The sequence below is a fragment of the Halyomorpha halys genome, unplaced genomic scaffold, assembly GCF_000696795.3.
Source record: "Halyomorpha halys isolate HHAL.00 unplaced genomic scaffold, Hhal_1.1 Scaffold410.1, whole genome shotgun sequence".
NCBI lineage: Eukaryota > Metazoa > Arthropoda > Insecta > Hemiptera > Pentatomidae > Halyomorpha > Halyomorpha halys.
Genome location: NW_027111460.1, coordinates 806,992 through 820,985, shown reverse-complemented (window position 1 = coordinate 820,985; position 13,994 = coordinate 806,992). Strand labels below are relative to the sequence as shown.

The window sequence follows — 13,994 nt, the reverse complement described above, 5'->3', positions numbered from 1 at the left end:
AATGTTTATAACCTGGCTATGATACTTTCTCCTTTGTCAGTTTATCGCTAAGAGATATATGGTGACATCATGGTCTTGTAAAGAAATGTTCTGTATAATGGTATTAACACTGTCTTAATTAAATGGATGCTTGCACCTGAATTCACTATAAACAAACTTAGAAGGTTACTGTAAATAACAAATCCGTATTAGCAATATTTCCTTTTCTTTCTCCTCTTTCTCTTGGATAATTTCCTAGGGAAAGATTGAAACCTCTATTATTACATGTTTATTTTTGGGGCTTTAATATGCATTTGTCACCTGTAGAAATGTTTATAATATTGATTGTTTTTATAACATATCCCTGTTTGGTTGAATTGTAGCACTTCTTAAAAAAAAAAAGTTTACTTCAGATATATACCTTGAAATAAGGTTAATATTATAAACTAACCTAACAAAAAGTGCCGGGCTATCAAAGTACACTCTGTTGACATAAAAATGGTTTCGCGCTTTTTTTGGAGGAGCTAAAGTAAACATTTACCATAAATGCTTAGTACGTTGTTAAAAAAATATGTTATAGCTATTTTCAAAATTTGTAAACAAGATACTCTCTTCTGATGTCAAATACTTCACAATCAGCTGATTAGCTATCGATTTATTTCGATATTTGCTCCAACACTAATCAAAATGCGAATGCTTCGTTCAAATCTTTCTTTCACTTTTTCAAGGCCAAAATAATTACTTAACAAGTTTTGTAACTGTTTAGTTAGAATCGAAATAGACGTATCACAAGATTCTTACTGTTCAATGTCTCATTTACAAGACAAGTAAACTTCACGTTAGACTGATAGTATTGGAAATTATCTTGATTCAAGTGAGTTACGTCAGTCTGGATTTTGAGTGGTTGTCATTCCGATTGACAGTGTAGGTGTCTCTTTAGTCCTGTTCTATACACATCCTAGTTTGATAATGCTTTCGATTGTATGTATGAGTCTTCATGATTATAATCAGTTACGTAAGTCTAGCTTTTTAATGACAGTTAAACAAAAGATAGACATTGTGATTGATCGTGTAGGGACAATGCTGATAGATAACCGAGAAAATTCTGAAATCCTATCATTCAAAATTTCAAGTGGAAGGGAGGCTGCTACTGTTTCATTATTATGTGCGTGTCATTTTATTCTTGCAGGCAAATGCCTAAATAATGACCTGATTAAATTTTTTTTTGGAATTCTAAGAAACATTGCACAAGACCCCTACTGTACGATATACAAATAAAAACTAAGCATCAATCGGACTGATAAACTTCATGATTCTGTCATTCTGTCCGTCAGTCTGGATTTTGAATGACTGTCATTTCGACTGACTGTACAGGGTCTTTAATTCATACCCATGCACACACCAGTTTGATCATATTGGAAGATGGTTAATTGACCATTAGTAGTAATAAGTAAAACGAAGATGGTCTGGGCTGGGTCAAAGGAACTCAAATTGCAATCGAACTATTTGATTAAATTATTGTGAGTTAACTTTCGCCCCACTTTGTAAAGCTAAATAAGATATTAACAAAGTAAGGGAATAGATAACATGAAATAAAACTAAACTATTGTGTAACTAAAAATGATTTAAAATATGTGAAAGTTTACATAAAAATGAAAGCAAGTTGTAGAAAATAAAAATAAGATATTGTGAAAAGTATAAACAAGAATTACAATAAAGTATTAGGCAATAAATAAAAATGGAAATAATTTATAATAGCAGTTTGATGATTTGTGTTGGAACAAGTCTCTTGATAATTCACATCGCATAAACAATAAATAAATAAATAATGATGAGAAGATAGTTGACCGTGGATAATATTTATATGGAGAATAACACAAATAAGTTAAAAACCTATTTATTAGTGCAAACATTTAGGCCAGAATTCCTAGCCTTCATCAGCGCTAAGGACAAAAAACAAGATAACAAACAATGAGTAAAGGTTATATGGAAAGATTAAAGTAAATAATTGTACAGGATGAATGGAGATAAAAATAAAGTAATGAAAGAAGTGGGAAATAAAACGAATATATAAGTAATTAAATATTTGAGTAAAATGACATAATTAAGGAAATAAAAATGTAAACTTATATAAAGCAAAGAAACAACAAAATATGAATAATGTAGTTTAATAATAATAATTTAAAAATTAAAGTCATGGAAAGAAAATATATGTAACTAATATAATATTTAAGTCAAAAAAAAGAAGAATAAAGAGACAAAATATAAAGTTAAGAAAATATGAAAATAATAATTAATAATAGTTCACCATATATATTATTATTGTCATATTTTCTAATTACTTCTTTGCTTTACTTAACCTTGTATTTTGTTTGTTTATTCTTCTTTTTTTGACTTATATATTGCATTAGTTACATTTTTTCCCCATAACTTTAATTTTTAAATTATTATTATTAAATCATATCATACATATTTTGTTATTTCTTTACTTTATATAACTTTATATTTTTATTTCATGAATTATGTCATTTTACTCAGATATTTAATTACCTATATATACATTTTATTTCCCACCTCTTTCATTACTTTGTTTTTATCCATATTTATTCTGTACAATTATTTACTTTAATCTCTCCATATATCCTTTACTCACTGGTTATTATCCTGTTTTTTATCCTTAGTCCTGATAAAGGCTAGAAATTCTGGCCAAAACGTTGGTGCTAATAAATAAGTTTTTTAACTTATTTGTGTTATTCTCTGATCGCATACCCAAATTTCTTCTCCCCATAAATAAATAAGTATTATAAATTACTTATCATTGGGAAACTATTTTCCAACTTAATGAACACATGACAACTATGACAACACAAATTATGGCAACACAAATTTAGAAGACTTATTTTTTCCTTCTTAATTGTTATCCTACTTTAACTTAGATAACAACTTTTTTCTTATCTATTGATTGAATGAGAATCGACAACTCTTCATAAAATTGTCATATAGAGGAAATACTACTTTTGCCATAGTTACACAACTTTGATTTATATAGTTTTTGTTAATTATAATTATTATTATTTAAACTTTTTATGCTGAAACTGTCAATATAAGTACAACCAGTTAACAAAATGTTAACTCATTGGATTGGTAATATATTTATTGAATACCCATGTTGTATTTACTGCTAAGTATGTTATAAGTTACATTTTTTAAATATGTACAAATGATGACTTAAAAACTAAAATTTAACTCTATAAGCTACCTGATAAAATTTCACTTTTTGGTTTTGCACCATTGGTTGACAAATTACCACAAAGTTTACCTACAGTCGAGCAATGTTAAATGTTTGGAATGAATATTCATGTTATGTAGTGTTACAAGTAATACAATCTTCAAATTTCCTTTCGATTTTTGTTCTTCCTTAAATGTGAATGATTCTTCTGCATTCTTTGGTGCCATATTGCCCAATGTCGAAGTTGATTAATTCAAGGAGAGACTTTCAGGGTAAACAAAGAATTTAGGATGCTTCTACAGAAGCCCAAGTTTATACCATAAATATTTTTGGTATTTTTCAATATTTGTCTACATCATCATTTTTAATTTGCTATAAACAATTGTATAATTAAGTTTGGAAATTTAATTCTCAAATCAAGTGTTAAAAACCATTTATTACATTTTTTTCTTTTCTTTCCACCCTTCCTGTGGATCTGTCACCGTCACCTTACAACTTGCAACTACCATAAATGTTGACAACCCTAATATCAACATACTACATACTGGTGTTATGACTTTAAAGGAAATTCTTTTTAATAAGGAGTGGACTACTCGTTTATAAGAAAAATATATTTGATATCTTAAATTTTATGTTGCAGATTGATTAATTAAATAAATGTTTAAAACTTGAAATAATTTAAATATCAGAGAATTAAATTAAGTGAAAATTCAATGCAAGGGAGACTTCTTATTCCAAACAAAACAGTAAATCCTTCAGATAATGCTCAGACATGTCTAAGAATGTTCTAATTAAAATAAACAATAAAAATAGCAATTCAAATAGAGGATATTATCTTTTTACTGTATTAAAATATGAAGTTGATACCGTTTCCACTCATACATTCCCTTGATAATGATTGATAACATAAAATCAAACAATGTTATCTAAAAAAAAAATAGCAGTGTTGTTTGTTAACTCAACTGTTTCAGTTGGATAAAAATATTTCGCAGAAGGAAAAATAAACCTTTGAAATAAAAATTGAACCTAAAGAAGAAAAACAAACCATTATTGTGACAGTTTCATTAATATTGAGTAAGTTTTCAACCCTTAAGCTTCATAACTTTATAATTTTCTGGTCTTTTATAATTATTTTTTAAATTGTGTATTATTGTATTTAACTGTGGTAAATTTAACACTTTATTCTATAAGTATAGTTTTAAAAATGTCTTAATTCTTCTTCATTGTCAAAAAATTTGATTGTTTGAAATTTATAGTTATATCTTATTAAAGTTATATTTTCTGCTGAATAAGTGTCATTGATGCAATTAAATCTTGTGAATGAGAAGTACTCTTCCTTGTTTTAAGTTTTAATTTTATTTCATTACATCCAATAACAAGGTATCGGGGTTCCCACCCTATCATCAGGTATAGTTATATTTTCATGTTGCAGCATAATTTGAAGATTTTCAAGAATTTGCTATTTATATTAGTCATACGGTCTTTACCCTAAACCATATTTATATCTTCTTAAAGTTATATCTTCTACTGGATGAGTTTCATTGATGTAATTTGATGAAAAGTACTCATACTTGTTTTAATTTTTTAATAAAAATAAAATAAAAAATTAAAACAAGGAGGAACACTTTTCATTTACAAGATTTAATTACAGTTATATCTTATATTTTTTTTAGTATTATTTTATTCCAGTCTAATGGTATTTTATGTGGAAAGTTTTGGAGAAGTTCTGAAAATATGATCTGTTATATATTAATTCTCTTGAAATTTATTCTTCCTATCGATTATTTTAATTTATTTTTCATTTATCTATGTTTTGAGATCTTTTCCCTATAATGGTGATTACAATATCTTTTGTTTAGTGTCCTTTTCAGTTATCCATATAATTATATTTTGTTGTAATTACTTACTTTAACTATCTCTACTATCACATAGCTTGCACTATACAAAGATATATGAGTTAATGTAAAAAAAAGTTTACATGGAAAATTTGATCATAACTTGGCCAAATATAATTATATGGATAATTGACAAAGAAACTAATGAAAAGGTATTGGAACTGAATGATGGGGGAAAGACTCCAAAACATCAACAAATAAAAAAGGAATAAAGTTGAAGTAAGAAAAAATAAATTTCACTAGAATTGAAATATAAAAAATAAAAAAATCACTCTTCCATTAATTAATAAAATGAATCTGTTCATTTGTGTATTTTCTGATTATGAAATTAATTTCAAATTTTGACCTCAATTTTCTTTCTGAAATAATTTTAAAAAATCAGTAATCTCAAAAAATTAATATTTTTTTTGTTTCTACACCCACAGCATAAAAAACATGCATTTTAAAAGCTATATCAACCCATTTTAAATTAAACAAGAGTAAATTCCCTTCATTTTTACTCTATAAAGTTTTTTTGTCTAGGCTATCTTTTAGAAGCAACTACTTATAGTTTAAGTGCGTTTAATAAAATGAGGACATGGCAGGGATTTCAATGGAACGTTTTACAGAAATCTTGAAAATTTTTTCATTAACTTTTTTAGACACTGCTTAAAAATTTAGTTTTAGTGACCTCAATTTTTTTTTCTAGAATTCTAAAAAATAAAAGCAAAATTATTTTGAAGGAGATGGTGAGGGCTGCGGTTAAGAAGAAATAAATAGTTAAAAACTATTTATTTATCGCTGATGTTTTGACCCACAATATAGATCTTCATCAGAGCTAATGATGAGAGTGAATGAGACGTATAACTGAAAGAAAGGTGGAGGTATACAAAGTATAAAAAATAATAAGGAGTATAAAGGATAAATATTGATAATATTTTATTTAAGTTTTTGGTTGTTTGTATACCTCTAACTTTACATCTGTTTCATGTCGCTATTTTACTCCCACATTGACTGTATGTTCTTTATATATTTTTATTTTAGTCCTGATGAAGAACTACAATGTGAGTCGAAACATCAGCAATAAATAAATAGCTGAAATCTATTTTTTTTTCTTTACTGCAGACTTGACCTTCTCCTTCAAATTTACACATGGTCAATGATCTATATATATAAAAAAGAAAAGTTAATATATTGTAATAATTTTAAAACATTTAAAAATAAAGTAAAAAGAATTTCGATCGTTTTAAAACTTTTTTAAAATATAAAAGATAATTTGGGTTCAAATTAAGAACTTTAATACTAAATGGATAATAAAATTTATTCAAATTTAATAATATAAAAGACTCTTAATCTCAGGGTGTGTTGTTGCTAGGCAATCAGAAACAGGCATTTACAATAATTACAATTAATTAAATTAAAATCCATTTTACACATGTATCTATTTTTATGCATACAAAACTAACCAAGTTCACGATCTTCCTTTGATGATCCCTGGTATCTTCTTTGTTTCTATTGTTCTGTCCTAGCGTCCAAAATGGCTTCCTTCGTGACAGAAATTGATGAGGACCTCCTCATCCTGAAGACATCCTTTCTCCTGCCCGTCCACACAACGAATGAATCTCGAAAACGAAAACCTGCCTCCAGGTTACATGTAAACATCGATTGTCGCACAACAGTTAGGGATTTTTCCAAATGATTTATTTTCTGAATATTATTCATTTGCACTATTTCTTGATTTCTATTTTTCCTTTAATTTACTGTATTTTCAATTATGATGGGAAGAGTTAAAATAGTTTTTATGATATTTGAATCTGCTCAACATGGCCTTGATTTAACGGACTTGACTGAAGAATACGTACCGCCATCTTGGTTTTGTCTTGAATCACAAAGTTATTATAAACAATGAAAATTGGTTAGCTTGCTTTTTGGATAAACAAAACAAATGAATATTAAAATGATACATAAAATAAAACATATCAAAAACCCTTTATACATCAAAATATACTATTTACTCAAAAAGAGCATATTACAATATATATATATATATATATTTTAATAACTTGAAAAACATGTATTGCTCTATGCTTCATTTTACTCTAATTAAGAGTAAATTACCTACAAATTTAATTCTGAATGATTTTTTTGTTCTGCTGCTTCGTTTTGAATAGAGCACGAGTAAAATTATTACATGGAATGTAGTCCAACTAAATGAAGACCATGAAGATAACTGAACGAAATAAAATGAGGTCAACAATTTTCATGACTTCTTTAAAAGTTTATCCTGAGACCTCTTTCCGTTCCCCAGTTGGGTGGACTATTTATACAACCTTAGTAATAATGAGACATTTTGCTTTAAATACAAACACTGAATTAAAAAAAGAATTGTATAATATTTGTTTATGGTCTATCAATTTAATAAATCAATATCATTATTGTGTTTTGATTGGATTAGATTGTTAATCGATGGTGATCTAAGCTGACAATATTGGAAACGGTTACAGTTATGGACTCAGGATCTTTTCTGTATTTTTGTGGCTCGCCTTTTTGGGTAAGTGATAATTATTTTTACAATTTGTTTGTACTAAAAGTAAAAATAAATTATTATCTATTTTATTGAATCATAGTATTTTAATCAACTAAAAACTTGGTTACTTTTATTTTTGTTTAATTTCAATTTTTAATAACCATAACTATTTTTAAAAAAAATTCTATTATATAATCGAATCATTGTCTAGGAAGCATTGTAAATATTTTGTTCCTTATCGTTAAGTTTTATCAAATTGATCCACTCAGTCATAAATTATGGCATCTGACACTTATAGTGAATTTTATTTTTTATTATAGTTTTTCAAGTTTTACAAATTTCACAGATTTTTGAAAGAATATCTAGAAAATTTGTTTATTTAAGAGAATATTTTTGTTCTAAATTATGGTTAGTGACTGGTTGAAACTGAAACATGATAACAAAAAAATATTTTAACATAGTAAAAGTTTTCATTTTTTTTTAGTTACCATGTTTTATGACTGAGTGCCTCAATTATAAATCTTCAGATGTCAAAATCTTATAGTGTTATTAACTAACCTAAAAATTGATTATATTTATTTCCACATTAGTTAGAAGATTTTAATAATTTGGCAAAATTTATTGTTTCAATGTTCAAAAAGTTTAATTTAAAAAGAAAAGATATTTTCTTCAGTTGCAAATAATCAATATTGATTTCAGTTCACATAACTTCTATTTCTTTAGATATAGTGAGCTTTGATTGGTTTCACCAATATGTTTTTAATTATAGTCAATAATTTAATAATACTTTATCTGTAGAATTCAAAATATTAATTTAAAAACTTCATTTTGGCATAAACATGCAGTTTTTTTATTTATTGTAATATTTATTTAATACGAGATCTGGTATTAAGAGGTCTGGTGGGCCTTACATGGTTCATATAACAGTTACATTTTTTGTTAACAACTGATTATGGGGGGTATAGTAGTGTATCGTATTAAAGACACCTCTGACTATATACAACATTATAGTGAAAACAATTAAGATAAAATAAATAGATAAAAATAATAATTCTTAATAAAAGGGAAAAATAACGACATTCGTAGAACTAATGAAATAAACAATTGCCATCCAATGGGTAAAAAAAAATTTAATTTAAAAAAACGATGAAGAGAAAAATAAATAAAATAGAAGTAACATGAATAATAGAATTGATAACAGAATGTCCTGCTGCAGCCTGGGCTTCGGTCTTCGGGTTGAGGTTGGGTTTCCCAAGTTGTAGGTCACTGCTCCTTTTTCTGCCGGTAAATGGGAGTGGAACTTCATGAACCATTCCTTTATCTGTAATTTCTGATTCACTAGGCTATTTCTTACAAACTAAGAAGCATCCACTATGATTCTTAGGACTTGTAATTTTTTGAAACGATTGTAATTTTTTCCTGTACATCACCAGTGGCCTGAGAATTGTTCTAAAAATAAGAATGGCTGTTTCTGGTTTTAATTTGGATTTTCTATTTAGGATAGGTATAACCTTCCATAGGTTTGAAATATGTTTTCTTTATTATATTATTTTAAAAAACAATTTTGTGTTTTTCAGGACGATAACTTAACATGGCATACAGACTCTCCAAAGTTTACTCCATGTTGGGGAAAGACCGTACCGATTTGGATTCCATTTGCGTTTCTATGGCTATTTTCATTGTTTGATATTTGTAATATGTACTCTAGCAAAAAAAGAGACATTCCATGGAATTGGAGAAACATGACTAAACTAGTACATTAAGGCATTTGCAAATTTTTTGAAGTTAAATTTTTTAGGTCCAAAATTTTTAAAGTTATATTTACTTTTTGCAGGTAATTACAACTTTACTAATTGGTCTGAGCATATTTGACTTCTACAATATCTTTAAAAGCTATGAAGTGTATCCTGTTGATGTATTTTCTCTTATCGTAAATTTGGTTTCTTTGGTGAGTTAAGATCCTGTTTATCTTATTATAAAGTTATTTTTTTGCTGTGTGGTCATTTATATGATTTTTTTCAGGTATTATGTAATATTTTAGTATTTTATCACAGAAAGTATGGTCAGCAGTCATCAGGCTTGCTTTTTATATTTTGGTTTCTTGTTGTCATCTTGGGATCTTCAAGATTCCTTATTGATTCTCAAGAAGATCTCCCTGATGTAAGTCTTAAGCCACCTTCTTAACTGTCTATTTGAATACTGATTAAGTGATAACTGTCAGGCATTAGCTATATTCATCTTAAAGTGCGGCTATATATTTGTATTGAAAAAAATAATAATTTTTAAACTCACTGAAAAGACTATTTACTGTTTGGTGTATTAAGTTCATTGTTTACTAAATTTTAATTAGTTCACATTCTGTTCAAATTACTGCAAATGCTCGAAAATAGTTCAACCTCCCCATATAAAAAATAATTCATAACTAAACAATGTCAAAGACTAAGACGAAAGGACTAAAAAGAAACAATCCTGCTTAAATTATTGGGTAATACATAGATAAATAGTGTCATAAACATATTATCTCAAGTGTATTGTCATCATTTTTATAATACCATGATACTATTTATTAAAGATGGACCACATACAAATGACACTTCAACTACTGACTCAAAATATCAAATATCAAATTTGTTGATAGCCTCCAGTACTGTACACCTCTCAGGACACTAACACCGACAGTACGTACACAAAGCTGGCAAACACTCATAAACAGCCTCAGTCTAGACTGAGGACTAATAACTGCCACTCTTGGCTCAAACAACCTGGTGAGCCCCTCGCCATTTGACTGATATTAACTGTAACCCGATTCCCATCCGAAATATCCTATTCTTCAGCTCCCTCTTCAAATGCATTCCCAATGCAGGAAAAGTGGTCGCCTCTTCACGTTTTCTTATCATCCCCTGATTTCAACCCCACGCACAACCCCCATGGGGCTTAGGAAAAAAAAAATGTGATGAAGCTTTGAAATTTGAACATATTCTTTTTTTTACTGCTTAAACTTTCCTAAGTAGGTCAATATTCCCATCTTTAATTCAAAGCACCATTTGCATATGCTATTTTTATGTTTTTGTTCCATACAATCCCTTCATTTTCCTTCTCAATTCTCAGTTAAAATATATTGTTTTCCTTAAATGTGGGTGTCATTCTGTCTTCATTACATTTTATCTTTCCCAAAATGATGATAATAAGTTAACAATTTTTACTTATTAACATAAACTGTATTTAATATCCCATTGCAAAAATAAAAATGAATATAAACTTTTAAGTGATTTAAAAGCCCTCAATTTTGTAGAACACAAATTTTTCTAGATCCTGAAAATAAGTCGATCTCCTACTTTACTGAAGACATTTTCAGAGAAAAATCTGGACCTAACTCCGAGCAAATACAATAACCAGATTTCCAAATTAGTAGGACTGAACTATAATTGTAATTACAAACTCCTTATTGTTTTTTTCTCATAGGTTTGTAAAAATATTCCAAAAAATAGTTTAGTTATAGTAGAGTAGGTACCTATTTAATTTTTCTATAGGATATCATTTAATTTTGAATGATATTATTAGAAATAAAAGCAATTATGAGTTTTTCAAAATTAATTGATATATTTTTATGTTATTATTTTTATTTAGGTTTTTATGAGTTTTATCATTTCTTTTGATACAACCAAATATTTTACTATGTTATGTATGTATATGTTTATATTTATATTTATATCTATTTATTAATGCAATAATATTTGTTTACAGGAGGAAGCAAAAGTTAGGTTAATTTATATCATATATTATTTCCTGTGTATTGCAATGTTTCTACTTAATTGTTTGGCAGATTTAGCACCAAGGCATTCTGACTACCCTCCAGTTGAGGTAAAGTTTTGTAATATATATTTACTTTTTTTTTTTACTTTATTCATAAAATTTTTGTTTTAAACTTTAAGAAATATTTAATTTGATTCAGGAATAAAATATTTTCATTCATAATTTACTGACTTCTAACTTTATTCATAAAGTTTTCGTTTTAAACTTTAAGAAATATTTAATTTGATTCAGGAATAAAATATTTTCATTCATAATTTACTGCCTTCTAACTTTATTCATAAAGTTTTCATTTTAAACTTTAAGAAATATTTATTTTCTTAAATTAATGATCTTCTAAAGGAAGAGTTTCTAGAAACTAATATGAAATTGGCGAATGAACACAATTTTCCTTATTTAAATATATTAGTTTATTACACAGACAACTACGTTTCGGGTTTATCCTCCACCTACAGGTTGCTGATTATCTTTTTATATAATATATAATTAACTCCTTATTTGTCACTTAATGCATATATTAAACATATTATTGTCAATAATAGAAAACTTTTTATATTAATCAACTATTACACATTTTTAAACCAAGGAGAATAAAATAAAATAAGAATAAAAAGTTTTCAATTATTGACAATAATATGTTTAATATTGACATGAAGTGACAAATAAGGAGTTGATTATATATTATATAAAAAAGTTAATCAGCAACCTGAAGATGGAGAATAATCCCGAAACGTAATTGTCTGTGTAATAAACTAAGGAAGATTGTGTACATTCACCAATTTCATATAAGAAATATTTAATTTGATTCAGGAATAAAATATTTTCATTAATAATTTACTGCCTTCTAACTTTGTGTTTTTATGATATAAAGTTAAGAAATAGTTACTGTGAAAAAGAAAGATAAAATTATAGTTCTTTAAGGAAGCTAAATACTTTAAAGTGTAAAATATTGAACAAAGAAAACTTTTTACTTCATGAAAATCTGGTGCATAGTTATAAAATATCTTTTAATAAAATGTTTTATTAACCAGTAGTATACATTTCAAATGCTAATATTTTTCAATCTGTCTAATTGTTTCATTATTTATTTTTATACATTTTACTTTAGAAACCTTGCCCAGAGGAATCTTCTTCATTTCTAAATAGGATAACATTCTTTTGGTTTGATAAAACGATATATCGTGGTTATAAGAAACCTCTACTCATTAATGACCTTTGGTCGATGAAACCTCAAGATTCTGCTTCGCAAGTATTTGCTATACTAGAGGGATTTTTAAACAAAGTCTCTACAAAGGATAAGAAGTAAGTTTTTTAATACTGTTAATATTTTTTAAAATATCTTTATCCTGTAGTTTCAACTGAATTGAATTTGAATAACATCCAAAATTTATGTGGACTAATAATAAGAGTAATTAAAAAAAAAAAATTATTTGACTAAAAACATAATTTTGAAGAAAATGTGTCAATCTGACAACAAATTTGAATGGAAATAAAGTTTCATTTATCACTTACAATAATTAAATTATCTAAGCCTCAAACTTTCTATTAATTGATTTCACCTCATCAAAGTTTTCACCAACCTGGCCATTTTCAAGGATAATATGTTGACTTAAGGTTTAATTACAATATTTTGATAATCACTTAAATTACCATTATTAATTCTAAATAAAATATCTCAAATTTAAAATTACGCTAAAGTCTTTTTTAATAAAATGATGAGATTTTTGACTGTGAATGGTATGTATGGTTGGGGTTACGGTCATTAAAGAATACAAATAAGTCAAAACTTATTTATTAGTGCCAGCGTTTCAGCCAGAATGTCAAGCCTGCATCAGGTCTAAACAAAAAAAAACAAGATAGCAATCAATGAATAAAAGGATATATAGATATAATAATGATTAGAAAATAAATAACTAAGAAAAGGATATATAAACAATGTTTACAGATATGAATAGTTAAAGTATTATAAGAAGATGAAAGCTGTATGAGAAGAGTAATATTAAAATTAAGTAAGAGGAAAGAACAAATAATAAAATAATGAGATAAATATGAAAATCTAGTTTGTAAATAAATATATGTACAAAATGAAAATTATTAAAAATAAAGTAATAAAAGAAGTGGAAAATAATAGTATAAATAGGTAATTAAATATGTAAATAAAATAGCAGGATCGAGGAAATAAAAATACAAAAGAAATAAATTTGAATATTTTAATTTAATAGTAATAATTTAAATTAAAGTTATGGGGAAAAAAAAGAGAATGAAAATATATATAACTAATGCAATATGTAAATAAAATACTAGAGTAAAGAAACAAAAACAACTTAACTTTATATTTTGTTTCTTCGAAGGCTAGAAATTTTGGCCGAAATGTTGGCACTAATAAATAAATTTTTACTTATACGAAGAGAAGATGGGGTGCGGTCAAAATAAAACACAAATCAGTAGTTTATTATATTAATTCCATTCTGTAAAATTATTTACTTTATATCATTCTGTTTATATTTTATTTTTTATTTTTTTTATTCATTGGTTGTTATCTTGTTCTGTTCTTAGCCCTGATGAAGGCTAGAAA

General features: G+C 26.7%; 1 protein-coding gene across 5 annotated transcripts in view; it reads left to right on the top strand.

Moving 5' to 3' along the window:
* Positions 1-710: 710 nt before the first annotated feature.
* LOC106682396 (multidrug resistance-associated protein 1) overlaps positions 711-13,994 on the top strand; it is a 54,993-nt gene continuing 41,709 nt past the window's right edge. The window contains exons 1-7 of one of the 5 annotated variants that reach the window (XM_067049511.1): positions 711-853; positions 7,538-7,633; positions 9,187-9,363; positions 9,444-9,557; positions 9,632-9,769; positions 11,354-11,470; positions 12,528-12,721. In XM_067049511.1, the coding sequence (XP_066905612.1) occupies positions 7,589-7,633; positions 9,187-9,363; positions 9,444-9,557; positions 9,632-9,769; positions 11,354-11,470; positions 12,528-12,721 (785 nt within the window). In that variant the 5' untranslated portion in view covers positions 711-853; positions 7,538-7,588. Of the gene's footprint in view, positions 854-878; positions 995-1,478; positions 1,500-2,747; positions 4,283-7,537; positions 7,634-9,186; positions 9,364-9,443; positions 9,558-9,631; positions 9,770-11,353; positions 11,471-12,527; positions 12,722-13,994 lie in introns of those variants that run through there. The other 4 variants (XM_067049512.1, XM_067049510.1, XM_067049513.1 and 1 more) reach the window with 4 other exon arrangements.